Source organism: Ziziphus jujuba, chromosome 7 (assembly GCF_031755915.1).
Source record: "Ziziphus jujuba cultivar Dongzao chromosome 7, ASM3175591v1".
NCBI classification, from domain to species: Eukaryota; Viridiplantae; Streptophyta; class Magnoliopsida; order Rosales; family Rhamnaceae; genus Ziziphus; species Ziziphus jujuba.
The window spans coordinates 9,040,518-9,064,419 of record NC_083385.1 but is presented as its reverse complement, the minus strand read 5'-3'; the positions used below and the strand labels follow the sequence as shown (position 1 = coordinate 9,064,419).

Sequence of the window (23,902 nt, the reverse complement as noted above, 5' to 3'; positions counted from 1 at the left end):
TTCTTTTTTGTAATTATAGAATTAAAATCTTTTTTCCAAGATTTAAAAATTCACTAAAATAAATTCGACGCCCGAGATAGATAATCTTTCCGAGACTTTTAATTTTATCCAAACAAAAGAAACATGCAGACTTTGGTATCTTACGTGAAGAATGATGTAGGGTCCACATGAAAAAATTACTCGTGCACGTGACTGGTCACCGGGTCAGCAGGTCATGTGTTTCACAATGTGCTGAAAAGTTGCCCAACGTTTTTCCATTCCACTTCCCAGATTGGCAAGAAAAAATCCAAAATTAAAAAAAAAATAAAAAATAAAATAAAAAGAGAAATCAAAGTTTAATGACTTGTTAGCTTGTAACGGGCGCCGACACAGTGATGACAATGTCTGTAACTATGTTCCACCAACTTTTTCCCATCTGTCCCTAATCTCTATCGTATTTATTGTCTTCATTTCAATCATTTTCATGTTTTTGACTCCGAAAAATTAAAAATGGTTTCGTTCTCTTCAATGGGTTAAGTTATATATATATATATATATATATATCTATATATATATTATATTTTTTAAATTTGTTTTTTAATCATCCTCGTCTGCCTCAAGATTTGCAGAATTCGAAACCCGCCTTATTTTTAATTAATTTGTTTAATTTTTCAAAAAGTAAATTTAAGCATAACCAAAGAGCGCCACGAGCTTTTCTGAAACTCCTCTGCTGCAAGCAAACAGAGACCCAAAAACCCCAACAACACCCTTTTGAACGTGTTTGGTATTATTCAATTCTTCAATCGTAATCCCTGTTTTCGTTACCAAAAAGCAATCAGAACCCACCTCCTACTATTCCTTTCTTCTATCTCTTCGTTTTCCCCGTTTTCCATTTATATAAATTGTGGATTTCGTTTGAATTCTTTTTTTTTTTTTTTTTCAAGGGTGGTTAAGCTCAGTTAAAGCCTCTTTCAATGGCCGATGCTGAGCAGCCTGTTTATCTCCATGGTGACCTCGACCTCGAAATCATTGAAGCCCGGAGTTTGCCCAATATGGACCTTGTCTCCGAGCATTTACGCCGTTGCTTCACTGCCTGTGACACTATCAAATTCCACGGTTCCTCGGACCACACTGATGATGATCCCCACGGCGGAAAAAGAGGAGTAGACCACAAGATTCACCACCACAGCCGGAGGATCATCACCAGCGACCCATACGTCACCGTTTGCGTACCTCAAGCCACCGTCGCTCGCACGCGCGTCATTAAGAATGCCCAGAACCCTAAGTGGGAAGAGCACTTCATAATCCCATTGGCGCACCCTGTAGCTGACCTCGAGTTCCAGGTCAAAGACGACGACTTCTTCGGCGCACAGTTGATCGGCACCGCCAAAGTCTCTGCCAAGGAAATCGCCTCCGGAGAGCCTATTTCCAGGTGGGTTCCGATTCTCGGGTCGTCCGGAAATCCGCCCAAGTCCAACACCGCCATTCGGATCCATATGACATTCACGCCCGTGGATAAGAACCCGGCTTACAAGCACGGCATCGCCGGCGATCCCGAGCACAAGGGCGTGAGGAACACGTACTTGCCGTTGAGGAAGGGAAGCTCAGTGAGGTTGTATCAAGATGCTCATGTGCCGGATGGGATGCTACCGAACATTGAATTGGATGGGGGGAAGTTTTTTGGGCACGAGAAGTGTTGGGAAGATATCTGCTATGCGATTTCGGAGGCCCATCACTTGATTTACATTGTGGGTTGGTCGGTTTTCCACAAGGTGAAGCTGGTCAGAGAGCCGACGAGGCCATTGCCGAGAGGTGGGGATTTGACTCTCGGTGAATTGCTCAAGTATAAGTCGGAAGAAGGTGTTCGGGTCTTGTTGTTGATCTGGGACGATAAGACTTCCCATGACAAATACTTTATCAATACGGTCACAATTCTTAACCTGAATTGGTCTATGAATTTTATTGTTTGTTTATTTGAAATGCTTTTTTGATGTGGGTCTTTTGTGGGGCATTATTTTTTTATTCTTTTGACCTACTTTGATTGTTTCACTGATCTTGTTGCCCTGCAATGCTTTTGGGGATCAGGGTGCATTATCTTTTTTGACTTATACTTTTGCAGTAGCCTATAGTGTGCACTGCAATGGTTGTTGTGCTGATTGCAAAAGTGAGGATTTGGAAATTGATTCATAAAGTGTGAAGTGATGTTGTCTAATTTATATTTGGGTGCAGGAGGGCGTGATGCAGACGCATGATGAAGAAACCCGGAAGTTTTTCAAGCATTCGTCGGTAACTTGTGTACTGGCGCCTCGTTATGCCAGCAGTAGGCTCAGCTATTTCAAACAGCAGGCATGCTTTGTTTCAATCATCTTTGCAATCTGTTTGTAATGATAAATTATTATGCAATCTGTTTCTTATGATGGTCATAATAATGTTTATATCTTTTCTGGTTTTGAGATGATAAACTTGCTGAATTTTATTTGCTTTGTGGATTCTGTACAGATTGTTGGAACCATCTTTACACATCATCAAAAATGTGTTCTTGTGGACACACAAGCATATGGGAATGACCGCAAGATAACTGCATTTCTAGGAGGTCTCGATCTTTGTGATGGTCGTTATGACACGCCCGAGCATCGGTTATTTCGTGATCTTAACACCGTATATCAAGATGATTTCCATAATCCTACATTTTCTGTAAGTTGTTGGCCAATCAGTTCAGTCAATCTTTTACATCGTTTTTCTATAACATACTTTTCTCTTTTCCACTGTGATATGAACTACGCTTTCAAAAAATATTTGACTCATCTGCCATTTTACTTGTATAACTTGGTATATGCAATACCTTGCTTGGGAATACTGTTAATAGGCGCTTGTTTGCATTTACGATTAAGTATTCAAGTCCATAATGCATGTTCAAGTGAATTGATATTATGCTTGTATGCATAGTCATGTTACAGTCTCTCATAGACTAGTTTATAATGGCCATGCATTATTACTTTACTCTTATTTCTTGTACCACTTGGGCAAAGACAAATATGTGTAGCAAGTTTGTGTAACTGAAGCTCACTAATGATTCCATTTATGTGCTTGGTATGGAAAACAAAGAAAGAGTAGAGTTTCTACTTGAAATCTATTTTGGATGTTATATGTAACACTATTTTCCACTCTTTTATCTTTTCGAATTATTTTCTGTTCTAGGCTGGAACCAAAGCTCCTAGGCAACCATGGCATGACTTGCATAGTCGAATTGATGGGCCTGCTGCATATGATGTTCTTTTAAACTTTGAGCAGCGTTGGAGGAAAGCAACAAAATGGACAGAGTTTGGACTACGTTTTAAAAGGGTGTCTCACTGGCATGATGATGCTTTGATAAAAATAGAACGTATCTCGTGGATACTAAGTCCTGCTCTTCCCAGTTCCAAATCTGGTTCAAAGGAGGATAGTGCCCAATTTGTTACCAAGTACGGCACAGTTATTCCTGAAGATGATAGGCGATTATGGGTGGCCGGGGAAGATGACCCTGAAACTTGGCATGTTCAGGTTGGATAGGAGAAGATTTTTGTTTTAGTGAAATTTTTACTTTTTTTTTCCTGTAGTTGTTTATGCTCTTAAAGGACTTAAATAGTTCTTTTAGTTGCTTTTTCAAAAGCCAAGATTATCAAGTCCAAGATGGTTATCTTGCTTTTGTAGATTTTGCGGTCCATTGATTCAGGATCAGTAAGGGGATTTCCCAGAAATGTTGATGCAGCTGCACACCAGGTTTTCCTATTGACCTTTTTCTTTATTTGTATATTTCCTTATTTATATCTGTACCTCTTCAAATTTTTAAGACACTGATGTCTCTTTATTGCAACTGCAGAACCTTATATGTGCGAAGGATCAGGTAATAGATAAAAGCATTCAAACAGGATACATCCAGGCAATCAGATCTGCTCAGCATTTCATATATATCGAAAATCAGTACTTTCTTGGATCATCATATGCGTGGCCAGATTACAAAAATGCAGGTAGATATGGCAATCTTTTACTGCAGTGTCTGGAGTGAAGATTTATGTTGTTCGATAACAGATAATGTTAAATATTTTCATGCAAAATAGTGCTTGACGTCTTTGGTTTCTACCGCACTTGGAAAAAACCTTTATATTTTAACATGAAGTTGTCCTCTAGTTGGACCAAATTGCAAATTTTATGTCGAAAAATCCATTTTTTTAAGAATGATAAGTAATTGTTTTCATTGGTTACTTCATTTGATAATGCATCTATACATAGTCGAATAAACTTAATAGAAATGTATATACACAACTTACAACTTATCCTGTCATTACTGTTATGTTGCTTACTTAACTCTCCTTGAAAATTGAAAAAAGATGCTATTATACCTAGTTGTCTTTTATTTGCATTCACATCTTTGACATGTATATGGGCAAATAAATCACAGATTGTTGTCATGGACGACATTTTTCTTTATTCATTTTATCCTAATCACTGCAAGTCATTTGTCTCAATATCTCTTGGTATGAGCAGGAGTTGATAATCTTATTCCAATGGAATTAGCATTGAAGATTGCTAGCAAAATTAAAGCTAATGAGAGATTTGCAGTGTATATTGTCATACCCATGTGGCCTGAAGGTGATCCAAAATCTGCTACCGTGCAAGAAATACTCTACTGGCAGGTATGCAGTTATCTAATATTTTAATTTATCCAAACTAGACTCCTTTTTTTTTTTCTTTTTGGCTGGAACACAGAATATTCGTACAGATTTCCAGTTTGTTCTTCATAATGGATAATAATCTTAGAAAAATCAATGGATTTGCGTCTTTTTGGGCTAATTCACCTTCAAGTTGCTGCTGGTCATCAGGACTGAGTTCCTTGAAAATTATTGATTGGATTTAAATGTATAATAGAGTCATCCATTATTTTATTTCTCCATAATAGGTAATATGTTCATTTAGTACCTTCGTAATTTAAGTCTTTAGTTAAAGCATACATAATTAAATAAGACTAAAAGCTAGAATTTCTTTTTTTTTTTAATTTGTTTGTTTGTTTGTTTTCTTCTTCTTCATCTTTTTTTATTTTTTAAAAATTTTTTTCCCTCCCCTTCCTTGAATCGTGCATATTTGCATTCTACAGGCCCAGACAATGCAAATGATGTACAGTATTGTTGCACAAGAACTGAAGTCTAAGCAGCTTTCAGGCCTGCATCCTCAAGATTACCTAAATTTTTATTGCCTTGGTAACAGGGAAGCAATCTCTGACGAACTATCAAGTGCTGCTAATGGTACTGCGGTGAGTGTTTACAAATAATCCTTTACCAAAAATTGTATAAATAATCAATTCAAATAATTATGTGAAGTGTATGAATTCTTTACCAAGTTCTTACACATTATGGAAATTATCTGGTTTTCTTTGGTTCATTTGAACGGTGGGTCCCTTACTACAATGGCTAAGAAGTTTCATAATTTGACCTCAATTTTTGACTGTAGATCCACTTAAATCTGAAATCCTGTTTCCTAATAGTAATAGTGTTTGTATATCTCTAATAATAAAAAATATTTCATTTTAATATGCACGAAACTTATGACTGTTGATTATTATTCTTGAAATTCTTTGCAGGTCTCTGATGCACAAAAATTTCAGAGATTTATGATTTATGTTCATGCCAAGGGTATGATAATAGATGATGAATATGTAATGGTGGGATCTGCCAATATCAACCAAAGATCCATGGCCGGTACAAAAGATACTGAGATAGCTATGGGTGCATATCAACCCCATCACACTTGGGCAGAAAAGAGAAGGCATCCACGTGGGCAGGTTTGTCATATGCTTTTCTTACAAGGCATTTCTCTTTTAGAAAGCTTATATGACTTGGACCTTGTCCTTTGCTCTTGCAGAAGAGGATATATAAAAGACAAGTCAGTTAAATTCTACTAAATTCTTTTACGTTTATGTTTTTCTTTTTCTTTTTTGGGGAAGGGGTTAGCAATGGGGATATAATCATATACAAGACATTACAGGAGTAGAATGTTATTTCACTCAGTTCTTAATAATTACTGCCTTTACCCTTTAAAATGAGTTGAAAAGCATTTTGAGAAGTCTCATTGCAGAAGCCTATTCTTGTTTTTAGTTCTGAGCTGAAGCTGAGTTCATCACCTTTGAAAACTTAGAATCTATTGATGACATCAGAAATATGCTACTCTTCAATTTTGTCTATTATAGCATTCTAACATTGGTAAATTTGTTTAATTGCGATACACAATCTCAAAATTTTCACAACGCGATGCAGAAAGAAAATATTGACTACAAACCTGGTAGTATCATTTCCAATAATACGTCTAATATTCTGTTTATGCAGGTATATGGATATAGAATGTCACTTTGGGCAGAGCATCTTGGGATGTTAGATGGAAGTTTCAAAGAACCCGAGAGTTTAGAATGTGTGAAGAAGGTGAATGGGATTGCAGAAGATAACTGGAGGAGATTCACATCTGAGGAATTTACACTATTGCAGGGCCACCTTCTGAAATATCCTCTGCAAGTTGATGCTGATGGTAAAGTAAGTCTACTACCTCAACAAGAGAATTTCCCAGATGTTGGTGGTAAAGTACTTGGTGTTCATTCCGCAACGATTCCCGATCTCCTTACCACATAATCTCTCAATACTTAATGTTCATACATGATCGGTAAATAAACTGGTTGTGTCATGTATAGAAGGTTTTTAGATGAAAGGATTTGGAGTTGTTTATTGGTTATTTTTTCATCTCTCATTGGTTAAGGTCTGTAAATTTGAATTATGTACTGTTGTGCAGACATAATGGAAAGGATGGCATTTGGTGGGTGTGTAGTTACAAATCTTGGTTGGTTTTTTATCTGCCACCTGGAGTGATGCATGGTGGTCAAGCTTAAATTGCTTGGAGATTGGTTCCCAATTAGTATGGTTAAAAATTTTCGTTTTGTCAATTCCGTCCCATTTTCAAACGAGTCTGCAATTGAATGGCTAATTTACAGTACTGAAAAGTGATTTTCAACTAGAGCTCAACTAAAGCTACTTTCTCCGGCCCCGCGCCACCCCCCCCCCCCCCCCCCCCCCCCAAAAAAAAAAAAAAAAAAAAACAAACGAACAAAAAAAAAAAGGAAAAAAAAAAAAAAAAAAGCCCTCCGGAGGCTCTCTTCAAAATGGAATTGAGAGGAAATCCAAAAGAGGGATGCCATCGACAATCTGAGAAGAAGAAAATATATATGATAATGTAAAATATTAAGCATAAAACATGGAAGGCCAAATTTAAAAGTAATAAGGATAATAAATAGTAAAAGAATGAATTGAATTTAATAGTGCAAAGTTACATAATTGCAATACAACATGGCTTTTACGAATTAGCAGTGACAATGATTAATAACATTTTCTTCTTCCTCAACTACGTTGCAAATTTCAAGCTTAGCATCTGTGCCATTCGCCTGATTTGAGGCCACAATGGCGTTGTCAGACTATTACTATTTCTTCTTCCATTATCCTGTCCAATCTTTCCAATGTGATGAAAATCTGGTCGGTTAACGGGTGAGACATATCATCTACTCCAAATGTATGATGAATGCAATTCACCTCGATTGAACTACATCCGGTTAGTTTCCTAACTTTGTTCTCTCTCACCGCAGTCCTCACTCTAGCTGCATCTTCCCACCGCCCCGCATCTTCATACATCTTTGCCAGAATAACATACCGTCCAGCATTGTCAGGGTCCAAGATCAACAGCTTCTTTGCAGCTTCTTCAGCTAGTTCTATGTTATTATGTATTCTACAGGCACCAAGCAACGCACCATATACATCTTTCCCTGGCTGCACAGGCATGCTTTCAATAAACTCAACTGCCTGGTCAAGAAACCCAGCCCTTCCTAAGAGATCAACCATGCAAGCATAGTGATTATCATTTTTCTGTATTCCATAATCATCCATTTCCTTGAAAATTTCCCATCCTTTTGCTACCATGCCTGCATGACTACATGCGGATAATAAACATAAAAATATAACCTCATCCGGGTGTATGCCAGACTCTAACAGCTGTGAATACATCTGGAGTGCTTCATCTGCATACCCATGCATTCCATAACATCTTATCATTGCACTCCATGCCACTGCGTTTTTATCTTTGATTCGAACGAAAACTTCTCTTGCGATGCTCACTCGTCCACAGTTTGCATACATTGAAATGAGACCGCTGCCTAAAGCAGATTCAACTTCCATGCCAGATTTTATGACGTAAGAATGAATCCAAAAGCCTACATGGATGGCTGATGCTTGAACACAAGCAGGAAGAGTGCTAACAAGAGTGGCATGGTCAGGCAAGCATGTGGTATGACCCTGCAGCATGGCAGGGAAAAGCATGAGAGCTTCATCCACATGTCCATTAACAGTATACCCTGAAATCATGGAATTCCAACTAATAATGTCTTTCTCAAGAATATTATCAAACACTTTTCTGGAAATCACAACATCCTTACACTTGGCATAGGAAGCTATAAGAGCATTGGCAACAAACAAATCCGAGTCAAGCCCTAATTTCACAACATGGCCATGGACAAGCTGACCTTTGTTTCCATCTTTCATAGCACCACAAGCCTTCAAAACAAAAGGGTAAGTATAACGGTTTGCGGATAAGCCACTTAGCCGCATTTGGTGATACAAATCTAGAGCTTCCTCAAAAGGACCCAAATTTGCGTAACCTTGGATTACCATATTCCACACAAAAACATCTCTGTCCAACAAACTATCAAACACCTTGCTTGCAACTTCCATGTTCGAATCATACTCAACGTACTTCCCCACCAGCTTTGCAGCAACAAATGGGTTTTGCTCATAACCTCCAATAACTATCTGGGCATGCACTTTTTTAACAGATTTCTTACTTTTACATTGCTCTAACAAATACGTATAATCATACGAGTCTCTACAATGATGTCCCGTGCAGATTCTCGCAGCAAACAAAAATGGAAACGATCCCAACGTGTCCCACTTTCTCCTTGATACCAGAAGCTCTGCGCACCGACCGAATAAGCCATGCATTTTGGTCTTCAGTAGAAGCACCATAAATTACCATTAATTGAAAACTCTTAAAAGATTTTTACCACAAATTCCCAACATGTAAATCACATGTGCCTTCGAAGATTTTCATCCTCTCTGCCCTCCTTCCTATATATATATATATATATATATACAAACCACTAATTTTCTGGACAGGAAGGCCCTTTCTATAAATTAGCGTCAGACATTGCTTTGCTTCAGCCTTCAATCATTTTCTCCAAAGTCAAATGCAGCCGAAGCTTTTTGAGTTTCTTTCTCAGTAACTTTTCCAAATGTACATCAATATGCAAACGTATCGTACATACCAGTATTGTTGATTTTTTTTAAAAATAAATAAATAAAAGATGATGTAATAGCAATACTACAAAGATGTGTTTTTGACTCTGTTGAAGAATAAAAAATAGAACCTAAAAGTCTGAAAATACAGTAAAAATGATCTATCAAAATGCCAATATGTCCCTTTTATAAAAGAAAAAAACAATAAAAAAATGGTCCCTTTGTTGTTCTAAACGACGTCGTCGTCACCATCTTTATAAGAATGCCCTAGAAAATGACATGTGGCAAGGCAATGCGAACCCACAGAGATGAATTTAATCAATACCGCATCAGATTGCTACATGTATGATATATACACAATTTCCGCATCACCAAAAAGTCAAAATACAAAACAAAAGGGGGCATTATCTCAGGGGTCTAAGCGGTGCGACTCGACGACTTGTTGAATGGTCTGTTGGTGAAAAACCCTAATTTTCCGATTTTGCTACTCTAGGGTTACGCCCTCGCCTTTGCTTCAGAAAATGGTAACCCGTCCGTCTCCCTCCTTTCTATCTATCTCTCTCTGTAGATATATTCTTCATGGAAACTAAGTTAATTGCGGTTTTCATTACTTGCAGGCGGAGTCTCCTCGTAAAAGGTAAGCTATGGATCTCATATGTTTATGTTGGATTTTTTTTTTTTTTTTTTGGGGAAGTTCTTATTTGCGAATTGTTGATATATGATGTTGAATTTTGCGTTTATTGTGCGATGCATAAGGATTTGTTATGTAAATCTTTTGGAATATTGGCTGTGGTCGAGTATGTTTTACTGGAATTTCGGTTAGGACGTATGTTTTGATTTAACAAGAAAGACTTTGGTTTAATTATGCGCTATGGTATATGCCCATGTGAGGGATTTATTGGGGCGTTATGAGTAATCACGTCCAACTGGAATTGTTGTTATTTACCCTCAAAGTTGTTTTCATCCAATAGCTGTTGTATGCTTTATGTTGGATTTTGTAGTTGGTTTTTCGTTCAAGATGGAAAAAAATTAGGATTTTGGAGATATTAGAATTTGGGACACCCTTGAAGGGTGGGAAATACTGTTTTTGAAATACCGTACTCAAATCAGGAGGAAATGTTTATCATGTGATTTTTATGTGTTTCATTTGGGAAAGTTTGTTTTGTACTTAATCTTTTTGGGCATTTAGGTACCATTCTTGAAACTTTGAAATAAATTAATGTGACAAAGGGAAGTGTGTTGGAGCATGTACTGCTAATATGTTTTTACAAAGGTTCTTCATGTATTATGAGATCGAAAAAGATTTTTCAATTAAATCTTTTGTCTTGATTTATATTGTTCATCTATGGAATTTTGATGATATATAACTCTTGATGTATCAGATATTCACGATCTGCTTCTCCATGGAGAGCTCAGTCTAGATCAAGATCCAGGTCCAGGTCTAGGTCTAGGCCTCGGTCTAGATCCAGATCCTGGTCGAGGCCCAGGCCTCGGTCACGGTCCAGAAGTCGTGGCAGGTACTTTTTCTTGAACATTCTTTACATTGTTTAATTATAACAATTCCATTGTTAGCTTAGCTTTTAGCTTCCCTGCCACGTAAAAACTCCCAGTCTTCTTCTTGTTCTTTTTTTATTTTTTTAATGGATGGTTGGTGTTTTTGCTGCAGATCAAGGTCCAGAAGTCATGGCAGGTTGGTTTGAACCTTCGTTCTTGTTTTCAGTAGCTTTTTCCGGTCATTGTCTGAAATTTTTTCAAGTGTGCTTTGTGATTTAGATGCTTATTTAGTTTTTCATTGTTTTGTTGCAGGGGTGAGGATTTAAACCCTGGAAATACACTTTATGTGACAGGACTTTCTACAAGGGTTACAGAAAGGGACCTTGAAGACCACTTCAATAAGGAGGGCAAGGTCTGTGATGGCTTTTCTTTTATCCCTCTGCTTTGTAATGTGTCTTCTTTGAGATTTTTTTTTTTTGGATCATTTCTTGTGGAATGGTTGTCTATGTTCCAAATCTGTATTTAGTGATTACTTTTTTGTCTTTCAGGTTGCTTCATGCTTTCTTGTGGTGGAGCCTCGTACACGTATTTCCCGTGGTTTTGCATTTGTTACAATGGACAGTGTTGAGGATGCAGAGCGGTGCATTAAGTATCTCAACCAGTCAGTCCTAGAAGGCAGATACATAACTGTGGAGAGGGTATTGTTGTTTTGCCTTGATTAGCATAGGTTTAATAATATTGGGTGGTATTCTATCTCTTCTTGACTTGGAGGTTCTGGTTATATTCAGAATACCTTGTGTCAGCTTTGTTGGCAGCAATGGCAACTTGATCAATGGCAAGCTTAAAACAGCTTTACAAATGCGTCTGATCAACTAAACATAGCAACTATATAGCACAACAACTATACAACTTCAGCATTCACTTTCAACTCTCAACTAATCAACGGACATTACCAACAACTTTCTAATCAGACTTCTATGGTATCTCATACCTGGCATTCATTTCATGACACTGGTCATATGTGCCTGGACATAGTTTTCTTGTTTTTGTAGCCGATTCCCCCCTTTGTTTTTATTTTATGCTGAAGTTTCTGCAAATTTAAAATATGATTAATTAACAAAATGATCTTTAAGTGGTTTTACATGTAAAATATATCCCTGTTTTGCTTTTTTTTTTTTTTTTTTTTTTCCCAATGACTCCTGCAATGGTTCATTTTGAAGTTGTGCAATGCAATTATCTAGGGATTGAGATGTTTTATTCATTTTTCAGTCCCGGAGGAAACGTCCAAGGACTCCAACACCAGGGCACTATCTTGGGTTGAAAAGTACTAGAGACTACGGTATGCTTAATATACTTCTGACTGTAATGGAGTAGAAGTTTTATGTGGTTTTATGTACCTTTCAGTATAATTTATGCTTATATTATATAATACATTGGTGAAAAGGCTATCGAGGTGATCGTGATCGTGGTAGATATCGTGGAGGCTTGGGTCGTGATGATTATGGCTATCGTAGGTCTCCAAGACGGTCACCTTACAGAGGAGGCCGTGATTATTCTCCCCATGGTGGAAGGTCAAGAAGGGACAGGTCCAGGTCACCACTTCATTCACCGTATGGTAGCCCAGAAAGAAAGTATGTTAGAGGCTCTAGGTGAGGCTGGCTATGATGATTTTGTTTCAGGAAGAATGTGTGAAGCCTGGGAAGCTCTATGGCAACAATGACGATTGTGGTTCAGGAATCAGGAGTTTGTTGTTAGTAGTAATTCTCTTTCGTTTGAAGCGCTGTTTTGTTTTTAGTGTTAGATTGCTTGTATGAAGTAGTATGGTTGCTGGTTTTGAACGATGTTAGTACATTTCGTGGCTTGGTTTGGTTAAGGCAGTTAGTAGTCTCTATCAGACTTGGTTTAAATTGGTCTTTGCACGCTTTCTTTTAATGTTTCTAATACTTATAAAAAGGGGCTGATTACTCCTCTTCTGTTTTCAATTAAATACTGCCACTTAACTACTTTCGACACGATCAAGTGCGTTTGCAAAAGCTTAGTAATACTTCGGTTATCGGTATAATTAGAAAGGAAGTTGGGCAACATCCAAAGGTTTTTACGAAATGATCTTTTTGTAATTTACACATCTCTGACAAGGGATGGCGCGGTTGTCGCTTGGTCTGCGATTAATAGTTTCTAGTTGAAAATAAAGTGGTGTTTTTTTTTTCTATTTAATTTTTTGATCCAGAAAAAAAGAAAAACAAGAAAAAAAAAAGACCATTGGGCTCGAATACCTAATGGGCCTCAGACTCTCGATCCAGACGTTGCATATTGAACGGGCCTATGATCCCCAAATTTTGGATTCAGCTTCCCCCAAAGAGCCCCAAATGTAATGCCAGGTTTTTCTTTTTTTTTTTTTTTTTTTTTTTTTTTTTTTTTTTTTATGGTGAAAATAACACCAGACGTTTATTTGCATAATCATAAGGGAAATTTTATTACCGGAAAAAAAAAAAAAATCATATGACGCATAATTTCATAAATTAATACGGATATATATATATATATATATTTTTTTTTTTTTGGTAAATAAATTAATACGGATATGGCTCATAAAATAAACAGTAATAATAAAATACGCACAAACAATTGCAATTGCTGGCCGAGCTGAGGCTGAGGTGCTACTGCTGGCTTTGTTTTGCGGAACCATGCCACCCTCAGCTTTGCTGAACCCGCAAGGGCAAGCGTCCAATATCTTCTCCTGCCTTCCTGCAACTCCTTTCTCTTTATCCACCATATCCTGCAAGTTCTCAAACCCAACTTCCCTCAAATTCCCACCAAAAATCTATGCCTTCTCGCCCTCTTTCCAACCCTCTCACTCCGTCCAAGACGATGATGTTGAAGAAGACTATGTTATCGGCGATTGCGTAGTCTTCGAAGAAGGCGCATTTGACGACCCATTTCTCAAAGACGACGTTGAATCCAGTAGTAGTTTCGATGCGAGTAAAACCAAATCCAAGAATGGTGGTGCAGAAATTAAGGCTGAGAATTTGGTCCCAGAAAAGTGGAGGGAGGTCCAAGCTGAGATTAGTATAACGAAGAAAGAGAGGCGCAAAATTGCTCAAGAGCTGCAATTCCGTACGCGGTTCGAGAAGAAGAGAAAAGGGTTGACCCCTTTGCGGAATGTGAATTTGGAGGACTACTTGACTTACAGAGAGGCCAAATTGGCGCAGCTGAAACCGCTTGTTTTGGATAATCCTTCGAGTTTTGAAAAAGGGGTTGAGGAGAAAGTGAGTGAAAGTAATGGGTCTTCAAGTGGGCGTGTAACGCCTAAGAATCCAAGGTGGGCGGTTTATGGAAAGGGTCTGGATGATGTTACGGAGTTCTTTAATAGTGGGAACTATGTTCCTTTAGACAAGAAATCAGAAGGTACTCTTTTAACTTTTTGAATTATTTTGTAGAATTCTGAAAGTTTTCTAATTTCCATTAAAGTAACAAAACTGTGTAAAGTTGTAGTGTAGTTTGCTACCTCGTAGAGTTGCGAAAGAACAGAGAAGCAACTGGTTTGAGTCTATACCTTATTTTTATTAGTTGTTTTCTACTTATAGATGTGATTTTTTTTTTATTTTTTATTTTTTACCGTGATTTATTTGGTTTTCTGTATTGTTTAAGTTCTTTTTTTTGTGTTTTGGACGGAGAAGTTTTACCCATTTTCTCTTGATTAAACGCAAAGTGATAGAACATTTCCTAATTTGGATTTGAACATTTCCTAGGTTGGTTTTTATATTGGAAATATGATTAAGAAGGGAACCAACTAACTTATTTAATGCTTGATTAAATAGGTCCCAGAAAGTTGTTTTCGAAAGAGGAAAAAGTTCTTCTAAATAAGCGGATACCTGATCTGAAAACGGCTACCTCTGTAAGTTTTTAGTGTTTAATGACCATCTGTTGTTCTTGGTAGTTATTATGTTCTTGTTCAAAACTGTTTATTTTTCGTAGAATTGAGGTCCATCTGAATTGTTTCTGCTTTCTAATTGTGTTTTTGGTTATTTTATATGATTCTAGAAACTGTTGGCCGGATATTACTGCTCCTTAGATTTTTTACAATCACTTTAGAACGGCAAGTCCATTTGTAAGTATTGAATAAACCTTTTTCAGGGTAAATGGCTACCTTTGCATACTCTTGCTGCTTCAGGAGAATTTTATCTTGTGGATGCTGTGTTGCGACATAATGCTGATATCAATGCAGTGGATAAGGTCTATCTATGGAGTTACTACCTCCTAAATTGCACAGTTATATTTCGGATATTTGTTGTTTTACTACTGTGATTCTTGTTTTTCTAATTTTGAGCTTTAATTACTTGTTTTCCAGGATGGTTGGACTGCTCTTCACAAAGCAATAATTGGCAAAAAGCAGGCCATTACAAATTATCTTTTGAGGGAGTCAGCAAATCCATTTGTTCGTGATAAAGTGAGTAAATTTACCAATCCTAGTTTCCTAATAATTTATGAAGTTGGTAAAAGTTTTCTATTAAGACATGTTTTTAAAGTGCCAATTTTTGATATGGCTAATCTTGTTATGTGAACTCGTCCTGAGAATACTTTTTCTGCCATTGTTTGCTAAAATCATACTTAGTTATATGGCTATTTGTTAGTGATATTACAACAATTAGCAAAGAAGGATTCTGTTTCAACTATAACTTACCAACATCCGATTACTTTTTTTTGTAAAAAAGTTTTTCTTTCCTGCTCTACCTTTTTATGGTTTTCACATATTAGACTCTTTAATATACTCTCGTTTTGTCTAACTGAAAATCTTCTCTTTTTTTGGAAAACAGGATGGGGCCACTCTGATGCATTATGCTGTTCAAACAGCTTCCAGCCAAGCAATTAAAATTCTTCTCTTGTACAATGTTGACATAAATCTTCAGGATAATGTACGGTTAATAACTCCCTATAACACTGCTGAATCATTTTCCAGTTTAAATGATTTATCAGAGATATTTACACTTTGTTCTTCCAGGATGGGTGGACTCCATTACATCTAGCTGTTCAAGCCCGAAGAACAGACGTAGTGAGGCTTTTACTGATCAAAGGTGCTGATAAATCCTTGAAGAACAGGGTACGTATGGACCAACTCCCCATCAACTGTATTTTAAGTTCAGCTATCTTTTGGTGATATGCATTTTTCACGTGCTCAGAATATTTCATGTTATCGTTTTATTTGAGATGACTGGTTGTTTGATCTATTTTGCATGCTTGTCAATTAATAATATATTAACATAGTGTGGGCTCATGAATAGTGCAGGTTTTCTGACATGTTTTTGGTAATTTACCATTAAGAGCATTTTTGAATGAACGGTTTTGGTTAGTAAAGATTAAAAAATTTCTTTCATACTTATCTCTACAATATGTGACTAAAGGTTCCTTTTAATAGTCAATCATATAGGCTGTAACCTTTTAAAAGAGAATATTTAAATTTCACATGTTATGTGCCTGCTTCAATTCTTTATGCACAAGCATCTTCTTTTTGTCTTCTATTTGCAAATAAACAAAGACTAGGGTTTGAATTTAATAAGAAACCACTATTCACTATTACTTGTTTGGATGCAGGATGGCTTAACCCCTCTTGATCTTTGCCTGTATTCTGGTCTAAACAAAAGCACTTGTGAGCTAATTAAGCTTTTGAAACTGCTACCAAAGCGACGGTAACAAAACCCAATTATTGACTTTGTAAATGTCGAAGTAGATGGGATGAGAAAAAGCATGGTTGGATCCACCATCAAGTTTTATATACCAAAGCTGGAGAATTATTTGTTTTTGCTCTGGCGGCCTAGTTTTGTCCCCCTGATTCTCCTAGAAGTTGACGCGGAAAGCAATTGCTTTCAATTCTCTTGTAATTATTAAAAGAGTTAATTCCAATATATTGGAATTATTGAATGTTGTTGGTGACATGTCCCTTCCAAATATGTTTATTAGATTTTTTTTTTCTTTTTTTTCTTGGGGCTACTCAAGCCAATTGAAAATTTTGACTATTTTATAAAATATGAGATGAAATTCTATTTTACTTTTATCATAATTCGAAATTCTTGTTCACGAATTTAAATAAATAACTAAATCTTAAAAATAAATAAATAGACATACAACGAATATCTTAGTTTTTTTTTTTTTTTTTTGGTTGAAAACGAATATCTTAGTTTTGTAAGGAGAATACATGGAAGTTACATATTTTTATTGTTATTATTTTTGCAATAGACAGAAATGTATGCTTTACTTAAAAAGTAATTAAATTTTCAATAAATAAATGAAAGCGCCATGAGCGAAAAGTGAGTTTGACGATAACAACAACATTGTGCTTCCTCGTTTCCGGTTCAGCTGAGTAGTAGTAGCTAAGCCTCCAAGTCTTAAGGTCCTCTTCGCTCTCTGTTTCTGTCTCCGTCGCCATAACCGCACGTATCAAAAAGAAAAAAAAAAAAAAAAATGCTCGGAGCTCAATTGTGTGTCCGTACAGCCTCCGGTTTGAGGACTGTAACGGATCAAGCAAATGCCAGCCGTTCGATCCCGTGTTCTTCGCCTGCCTCTTCATGTTCCTTGAACTCCACGGTTCGATTAGGTTTCAGAGCCAAACGGTTTCGTGGACTCGAATCTGTCGTCATTCGTTGCAAATCTTCTTCTCATGGTAGCTTTGGCTCCAGATCCAGCAATGGCGATGATCACCACCATGACTATCTCGAAGCTACCCTCCTCCTTTCAGGTTATATCTCTCTCCAATCTCTTCCTCTCTTTCTCTCTCACTCTCTATTTATATATGTATATATATATATATATATATATATATGCCTCAAGTTTCTGTTTTGTTGGATTAGTGCAGAAACTATCTCGCACCACCATATGCGGAGGCGAGGATTTTCTGAAGATATGAAATGGAAGTCTTCTGGTAAATCGTTTCCCTTTACAGGGAATACGGTAGGACAGGGATTTCTTCGGCGCTTCCAGAGTCCCACAATGTTTCTCAAGATTTCTTGCGATGGAGACTTTCTTCTGCCGATCGTTGTAGGTATATAAAGCATGAAAAAACTTTTTTTCTCAGCAATTTATCTCTGCAATTTATCTAATTTTGGGCAATATCTGAAATAGCGTAGTTGTAGTTGTAATTATATGCTACGAATTGCAGGCGAGTTTGCTATTGAAAAACTCGTAGATGCTCAATGGGGAGATGAAAATGGGGTAAATTTGATTTTATAGCTATTCATAATTTACTTTATGGTGTTATTTGATCTTTTAGTTTGAAAAGTGATAACAATTTATGAATCTTGCTGCAGGATTCTCCGGACCAGTTCCAGTTCCTTAGGAATCTTGTGGATAAGCTTGGCTATCAAGTATGATGCTTTTTTCTTCCCATTTACTAGTACATTACATATTTGAAGGCTTGCTTTTTAATAACCACTTTCCACAATAAGTTATTCATTTTGATTGCATCTCTTAAGAAAAAAAAAGTTTTTGTAAGGAAGGAGGATCTACGATTTGAAAATTTTGGAAACAAATAAAGGAAGGTAGTAGGTAGCACAATGATAAGATATACTTGATGTTACAGTTTCTACCTGTACTTCATTAACTTTTAATGGTATGAGGACGGGTACTGCATGAACCTCCTTGTGGAATCTCCTCTTTAGCAGCCTTAATTCAAATGCATTTTTGATTGTGAATATATTGGGAGCTTCCCCCCATGTACCTATCGTGTTTGTTGAGATTTCCTGTTGTAGGGCCATAAACTCTCGTTATACCTATATGTCCTGAGTAATTGAAACAAGAACAATTTGAATTTAATATGTAAAGCATCTGGAAAAGCTTTTAATGCCTTGATAGTTCTGTGGCATTTCCTCAAATATTTCACCTGAACTATGTTAATGTTGATTATATATTTATGCAAGTACTTTTATTATACTATTGTCCTTGGGATTTTGTTATTGCTTTTTTCTTAGCTTCTCTGTCTCTCTTTCTAAATTCTCCCAAAAGAGAATCTTTTTATGCATATTGATTATCTTATTGGTATTTTAGTGTCATTGGTTGATTCTTGTAATTCTCTAGATGTAGCTGTACATCTGGAAACCATTGTAAGCTAGGCAGTAAGATTGAGTTGGTTAAAAATAGAACATTCTGTTATCTGATTTGGAAATAAGCGTCTTTAGAATTAATACTATCTCACTCAAATTATAAACTGTATATTGATAACTGCGCTTATGTCAAGTGAAAATCCTGTAAAACCATTGAGTTATTCTATGTTTACTTTTTCCTTATTCTTTTCCTCTCTTCAATTACAGGTGAATATGGTGAAAATTACAGAAAGAGTTGTTAATACTTACTTCGCCAGATTGTTTTTTAGCAAGGTAAAATCATATGTGTTGGTCTTCATGGAAAAGTAAAGCAACTTGGTGAAATTTCTTTGCACTTAAATCAAGGTTCTTATTATCTGCAGCCAGGGAAAAATGACATTCTAAGTGTGGACGCACGCCCCTCGGATGCAATAAATGTGGCAAATAGATGCAAGGTATATGGGTCTTTTCAATGTAAAATGTCAGTGACTTAAAGTTGATTTAAAATATTCCAGATAGCTATAATTTTTCTTTGTGCAATTAGATTAATGGAAATTTGCTTTTGGCAGGCACCAATATATGTCAATAAACAAATTGTCGTGACAGATGCTATCAGATTCAGTTATGGAATGGGTAGAGCACGTAATACAAAATCTACTTATGATGTATCTCTTGACAGGTATTTGAGTCCATATGTTGAGGTCTTCGTTTTTGCTAACATTACTTCTTTCTGGGTCTAACTATTTGTAACATTTTGTCCAGTGCTGCAGATGGTCCAGACATTTTAGCCAAGGAACTTGATTTGGTGAATAATATCAATCTAGCTGTCAAAGAGGAAAGATACAAAGACGCAGGTATATTCCATTTTTACTTGATGACCACACATATTATATCTATCTACTGAATCTGATTGAATACTAATAAAATACCTTTAAAAATTTATTATCAATTTCATTCAAATTGCGTGGTGCTTGCTATCCTGCAGCCATGTGGAATGACAAATTGCAGAGGCTACGAGAGTCTATCCATGAACACTAGCCAAGTATAATTTGAGGTTTTCTACTTCTGATATCTTGCAGCTTGTGTGTATAGGCCATTTTGTTTTGGGATAGAATTTCATTAGGATTTACAAATGTCCAAGTTGAAGGAATGCCTTCATGCAACTTTAGAAACTTCCAAAACAATTTATGTACAGCTACTTCCAGAAGTATTGCTTCAGTGTATGTAAATGTAAAATCGTATATTAAGTTGAATTGTTATAGCCGTAGAGAGGATTGATTTCTTTTCTGTACATCCACAGTTTGTAATTATTAGGAGATGGTGCGTGGAGAAAAAGAAAGTAAGAACCTGTCTACACGTTACATTATCTTCGGTGTTATACGCAAGTTTCTCGTTGTACATACAAACGAATGCACAATCTATGGAAATGATACATTATGATGTTTTATGCAATGCAAGTTCTGCTAATTTTGAGCTCACAATCTACGTTATTTTTATATTTACCACAGCTGTTCACTTTGTTGGTGAAAGTTGAATATTTGATTTTTAAAACGAGTATGCCGAGTTACAGTATATGGAAGGTGGCACTATTTACTTTTTACTGATAAATATACACTTCCATTTTCATATAAAAAAATTGGATAGTCTTAAAAGGGATAATATGGTTGGCTTGAAAATGCGTGAACTTGTTACCGGGCCAGATTAATCTCTCTGGTTACAGGATTTTTATTTTTTTATTTTTTGTTTTTTATAATATTGATTGGATGGTTTTAAAAGCTTTTGTTTTTCCTTTTAATTTGTTCTGCGTTTTTCAGTAACCTATTAAAATAGGTAGGTGGTTAGGAACATAGGGTGAGAATATAACATAATTATATCATGTACTCATGCAAGAATTTACCAGAATTGAATTAAAGCTGCAGCAACGAGTGCTGCTGCATTCTTTGAATAAGGGAGGAGGGAGAGAACAACTATGGTTGTGGCTGCTCAGGAGAAAATTTAACATCCTATGCGAATTCTGATGGTGCTGCAGGAAGATGCTGGGATTTCCCGACGTTTGTGTCAATTTAGTGAGCTTGAGAACTTCTTGCCATCTGCCAAATCTGCAACTTATTGAAGATTTGATAAACGGTTTCGCATGCAAATGGAGGGTATTCTCTGAGGCATGTTCCAACGAAGTGAGCCAGGCATTCTCTCGCCGTCTCCCCACAGAGCATAGACTTCTTCACCGTGCACAGCATCGTCACCAATCTCAAGATCCTCCTCGCTCATCCGAAGATCAACGATGAAACTAATCAAGAAACAAATAAGGCTAGTAACGACGGCATTCCATATTGTTATAAAAGCTGCTCCAACAAGCTGGTACCCCATTTGTTTGAGGCCATCCTTTAGTTTCCCATCAAGGATGCTATAAAATAAGCCAGGACCGTGAGGGTTGGCTGTACCATACATCATCTCTAAGACGTTGGGTTTGGCAAAGATGCCAGAGAGAATTCCCCCAAGAAAACCAGCTACCGCGTGTGTGTGGAAGACTCCCAATGTGTCATCCACACTTTGGAAGAATGCTGATCTTCTGTGTAAAACCATCATGGTATACCAAGGTATCCAACCTGATAAGACTCCCATTATTATTGCCGCCCATGGTTCCACAATCCCTGCCCACGTATATGTTAGTAATCTTCGTCTTCCCGTTATTATTGAAACAAAGTATAACATTTTTTCATCAAATCTTCCCCAAGTTTGTGCAGTTTTCAGATAACAGATTGTATGAAAAATTAACTAACCTGCACCAGGTGTGATGCAGACAAGACCAGTGATCATCCCCTGTACGGCACCAATAACAGAGCTTTTCCTGTAAACGACCATATCTAAAGAAACCCATACTAAGAGGCTGGTAGCAGTGCATATATGGGTGTTGAGAATGGCTAATGACGCAATCTCATTTGCTGCAAATGGAGATCCACCATTGAAACCAGTCCATCCCAGCCATAGAAATCCTGCTCCTGCTAACATGTGAATTATGTTGTTAGGAGGGAAATGTTGCCTGTCATGTGTCTGCCTTGGTCCCACCTATTTGATCACCACCCCATATCATCCAATCAGAAAATCAGGCATGCAATCCACAAACTAAGAAATTTCAGTGCAACTTTGACAAAGACATTGCATTGCCAATCAATCATTTTTCTTGGAGCGCATATTTTTCAAATAAATTTATGATCCATCTAAAAGGATTTTGATTTTGATGTGCATGTAACACTTACCCAATACGCAGCAACAAAACCAGCAACACCAGAAGAAAGATGGATCACATATCCACCAGCATAGTCAATAATATATTTCTCAAGAAAACCGTCACCCCAAACACTGAAAGCTCCAACAGTGTAACAGAAGGTGAGCCAAAGAGGCACAAACCACATCCAAGCATAGAAATTCATCCTCCCAAGCAAAGAACCTGCAAGCAATATAACAGTAATTGCAGCGAAAACAAATTCATAATACACAAAGTCAGCCATTGGTATATAGCCATATTTAAATTGTCGCAGCAGAAACTTTTTTGTCACGGCCAAACCGGGCTTCCCCACTATGGAACAGAGTTTGTCACCAAAAGACATGTGGTGGGCCCACAGGACCCAACAAACGAGGACCACTGCAAAGGCATAAAGGGCCATGAATGCAGAGTTAACAGCCCATTTCTTCTTCACCATGCTTCCATACAAGATTATAAGCCCAGGAACGCTCTGAACTCCAACCATGGTGGTTGCTGTGAGTTGCCATGCATTGTCTGCTTTGGAAAGCCATTCTGGAGATGCTGGGTCTGGTAAAAGACCCTCTGGTAAAGTAATACTCAGGTTATAATTGGTTTGATTCATTGAGACTTTGCGAGAGAGAAACAAAGGAAAATAATTTTAAGAATCTTTGGAGTATTAAAATTTTGTTGTAGCTTGGTTGGGATTTCAATATAAAAGAGTGTTAGGTTTTGGAGTTTTGTTTCGGTGGAGCATTGGAATAATCTCCTCCTTTGTTTCATTGGTGTCAATGATACTAAAACATTATGTTCGATGTTATTGCTGGATGTATAGATTCATTGAAATTCTTTTACATTCTTAAATCCAATTAACCATTTTTCATCACTTTAAAATAAATAAAAAAAAGAATCCAATAATTTTTATTTTTATTTTTTTAACAAATACCTGTGGAAAATATATAGAATGAAGCAGTGAGGTGACTTTGTAGGTGACTGTTTGGTAAAATTACGACAAGCAAAGCATACTTAAAAATCTTAGATGAATCCCAAGTCTAAAAAAAAAATAATTTAGTAGACGAATGGCCTTTATTATTCATGAAACATAAAATCGTCATTCCGCCGCATTACTTCTAACAAACTCTATTGGTTTTTATTTATTTTTATTTTTTATTATTTATTTTTTTTTAATTTTAATTTTATTTATTTATTTATTTATTTAATTTTTGTTTCTGATGAATTTATTAGCTGGAGCCAGAGAATGCTATAAGTAAGGTATTTATTGGACTTACGTGCAGATAAATTGGGAGCTCTTTCGATGATTGGACATGCATGCATTTTGTTTTTGATTTTTGTCTCTTCTTTTTTATTTTTTTTATTTTTACACGATAAAAAAAAAAAAGGTTCTTCAATAAAAATTGAAATTAAAAAACAATTGATGAACTCCAAATGCCATGATTATTGATAATATATTATCCAGAGAAACTATATATTATCCACAATTCATGTTAACATGGTTTTAAGAAAAACATATTATAATGTATTTCTATACACTTAATGCAATAAGGATCAAAACTTATTTCTATAAATGAGTTAAAAAATAATTAATTTATTTTTTTTAATTGCATCTGTGTTCTGTCTCTTAGTTGCCAACAGCTATATATACAGATTCCAGATTTTGCAGAAGCCTTCGGCTGGGGCTAAATACCATATCTTCAACAATGATCCAGCGTTTTAACATTGCACTTGGTAGGCGTAAGAACCGAGAC

At 36.5% G+C, this 23,902-nt stretch overlaps 6 protein-coding genes across 8 annotated transcripts; 4 read left to right on the top strand and 2 right to left on the bottom strand.

Annotated features, from left to right (window-relative positions):
* The first annotated feature begins 257 nt into the window (after positions 1-257).
* On the top strand, positions 258-6,832 carry LOC107405791 (phospholipase D delta). Of its 3 annotated transcripts, none has more exons than XM_016012873.4 (11): positions 258-382; positions 924-1,904; positions 2,209-2,325; positions 2,479-2,673; positions 3,178-3,519; positions 3,670-3,738; positions 3,839-3,986; positions 4,504-4,652; positions 5,111-5,266; positions 5,594-5,794; positions 6,336-6,832. In XM_016012873.4, exons 2-11 carry the CDS (start codon positions 954-956, stop codon positions 6,630-6,632), a joined length of 2,625 nt encoding a protein of 874 aa, XP_015868359.1. In that variant the 5' UTR covers positions 258-382; positions 924-953; the 3' UTR covers positions 6,633-6,832. The 3 variants fall into 3 exon arrangements, with proteins under 3 accessions (XP_015868359.1, XP_015868360.1, XP_060674819.1); XM_016012874.4 differs by lacking the exon at positions 258-382 and adding an exon at positions 463-763; XM_060818836.1 differs by lacking the exon at positions 258-382 and having other exon boundaries at positions 463-1,904.
* A 446-nt stretch (positions 6,833-7,278) lies between these two features.
* On the bottom strand, positions 7,279-9,464 carry LOC107409730 (pentatricopeptide repeat-containing protein CRR2, chloroplastic-like). Its single transcript, XM_016017156.4, has one exon. The coding sequence runs from the start codon at positions 9,060-9,062 to the stop codon at positions 7,461-7,463; it is 1,602 nt and encodes a 533-aa protein (XP_015872642.2). The 5' UTR covers positions 9,063-9,464; the 3' UTR covers positions 7,279-7,460.
* A 242-nt stretch (positions 9,465-9,706) lies between these two features.
* On the top strand, positions 9,707-12,794 carry LOC107408932 (serine/arginine-rich splicing factor SR45a). Its single transcript, XM_048478784.2, has 8 exons — positions 9,707-9,856; positions 9,950-9,969; positions 10,715-10,849; positions 10,999-11,022; positions 11,139-11,238; positions 11,375-11,524; positions 12,096-12,165; positions 12,271-12,794. Exons 1-8 carry the CDS (start codon positions 9,854-9,856, stop codon positions 12,477-12,479), a joined length of 711 nt encoding a protein of 236 aa, XP_048334741.2. The 5' UTR covers positions 9,707-9,853; the 3' UTR covers positions 12,480-12,794.
* Positions 12,795-13,428: 634 nt separating this feature from the next.
* On the top strand, positions 13,429-16,875 carry LOC107407269 (ankyrin repeat domain-containing protein, chloroplastic). The gene is made up of 7 exons (XM_016014530.4): positions 13,429-14,231; positions 14,645-14,721; positions 14,961-15,059; positions 15,175-15,273; positions 15,641-15,739; positions 15,826-15,924; positions 16,416-16,875. The coding sequence occupies exons 1-7, from the start codon at positions 13,511-13,513 to the stop codon at positions 16,512-16,514; spliced, it is 1,293 nt and encodes a 430-aa protein (XP_015870016.2). The 5' UTR covers positions 13,429-13,510; the 3' UTR covers positions 16,515-16,875.
* Positions 16,876-17,079: 204 nt separating this feature from the next.
* LOC107407270 (bifunctional nuclease 2) lies at positions 17,080-20,347 on the top strand. Its single transcript, XM_016014531.4, has 9 exons — positions 17,080-17,556; positions 17,674-17,859; positions 17,977-18,029; positions 18,125-18,181; positions 19,124-19,189; positions 19,279-19,350; positions 19,465-19,574; positions 19,658-19,749; positions 19,881-20,347. Exons 1-9 carry the CDS (start codon positions 17,283-17,285, stop codon positions 19,931-19,933), a joined length of 963 nt encoding a protein of 320 aa, XP_015870017.1. The 5' UTR covers positions 17,080-17,282; the 3' UTR covers positions 19,934-20,347.
* A 105-nt stretch (positions 20,348-20,452) lies between these two features.
* LOC107407267 (ammonium transporter 2 member 3-like) lies at positions 20,453-22,920 on the bottom strand. Its single transcript, XM_048478785.2, is given in 3 exon segments — positions 20,453-21,546; positions 21,676-21,961; positions 22,045-22,920. Coding segments are annotated over 3 exon segments (1,548 nt in total). The 5' UTR covers positions 22,762-22,920; the 3' UTR covers positions 20,453-21,001.
* Between the last annotated feature and the right edge of the window lie 982 nt (positions 22,921-23,902).

Coding starts and splice junctions, on each gene's coding strand:
- LOC107405791 (XM_016012873.4), top strand. CDS start 954: ATGGCCGATGCTGAGCAGCCTGTTTATCTCCATGGTGACCTCGACCTC. Junction 2,326..2,478: donor TCAGCTATTTCAAACAGCAG/GCATGCTTTGTT, acceptor GATTCTGTACAG/ATTGTTGGAACCATCTTTAC. Junction 2,674..3,177: donor TCCATAATCCTACATTTTCT/GTAAGTTGTTGG, acceptor TTTCTGTTCTAG/GCTGGAACCAAAGCTCCTAG.
- LOC107409730 (XM_016017156.4), bottom strand. CDS start 9,062: ATGGTGCTTCTACTGAAGACCAAAATGCATGGCTTATTCGGTCGGTGC.
- LOC107408932 (XM_048478784.2), top strand. Junction 10,850..10,998: donor CGGTCCAGAAGTCGTGGCAG/GTACTTTTTCTT, acceptor TTTTTGCTGCAG/ATCAAGGTCCAGAAGTCATG. Junction 11,525..12,095: donor GATACATAACTGTGGAGAGG/GTATTGTTGTTT, acceptor TTCATTTTTCAG/TCCCGGAGGAAACGTCCAAG.
- LOC107407269 (XM_016014530.4), top strand. CDS start 13,511: ATGCCACCCTCAGCTTTGCTGAACCCGCAAGGGCAAGCGTCCAATATC. Junction 14,232..14,644: donor TTTAGACAAGAAATCAGAAG/GTACTCTTTTAA, acceptor TTGATTAAATAG/GTCCCAGAAAGTTGTTTTCG. Junction 15,740..15,825: donor ACATAAATCTTCAGGATAAT/GTACGGTTAATA, acceptor TTGTTCTTCCAG/GATGGGTGGACTCCATTACA.
- LOC107407270 (XM_016014531.4), top strand. CDS start 17,283: ATGCTCGGAGCTCAATTGTGTGTCCGTACAGCCTCCGGTTTGAGGACT. Junction 17,557..17,673: donor AGCTACCCTCCTCCTTTCAG/GTTATATCTCTC, acceptor GGATTAGTGCAG/AAACTATCTCGCACCACCAT. Junction 19,351..19,464: donor ATGTGGCAAATAGATGCAAG/GTATATGGGTCT, acceptor TGCTTTTGGCAG/GCACCAATATATGTCAATAA.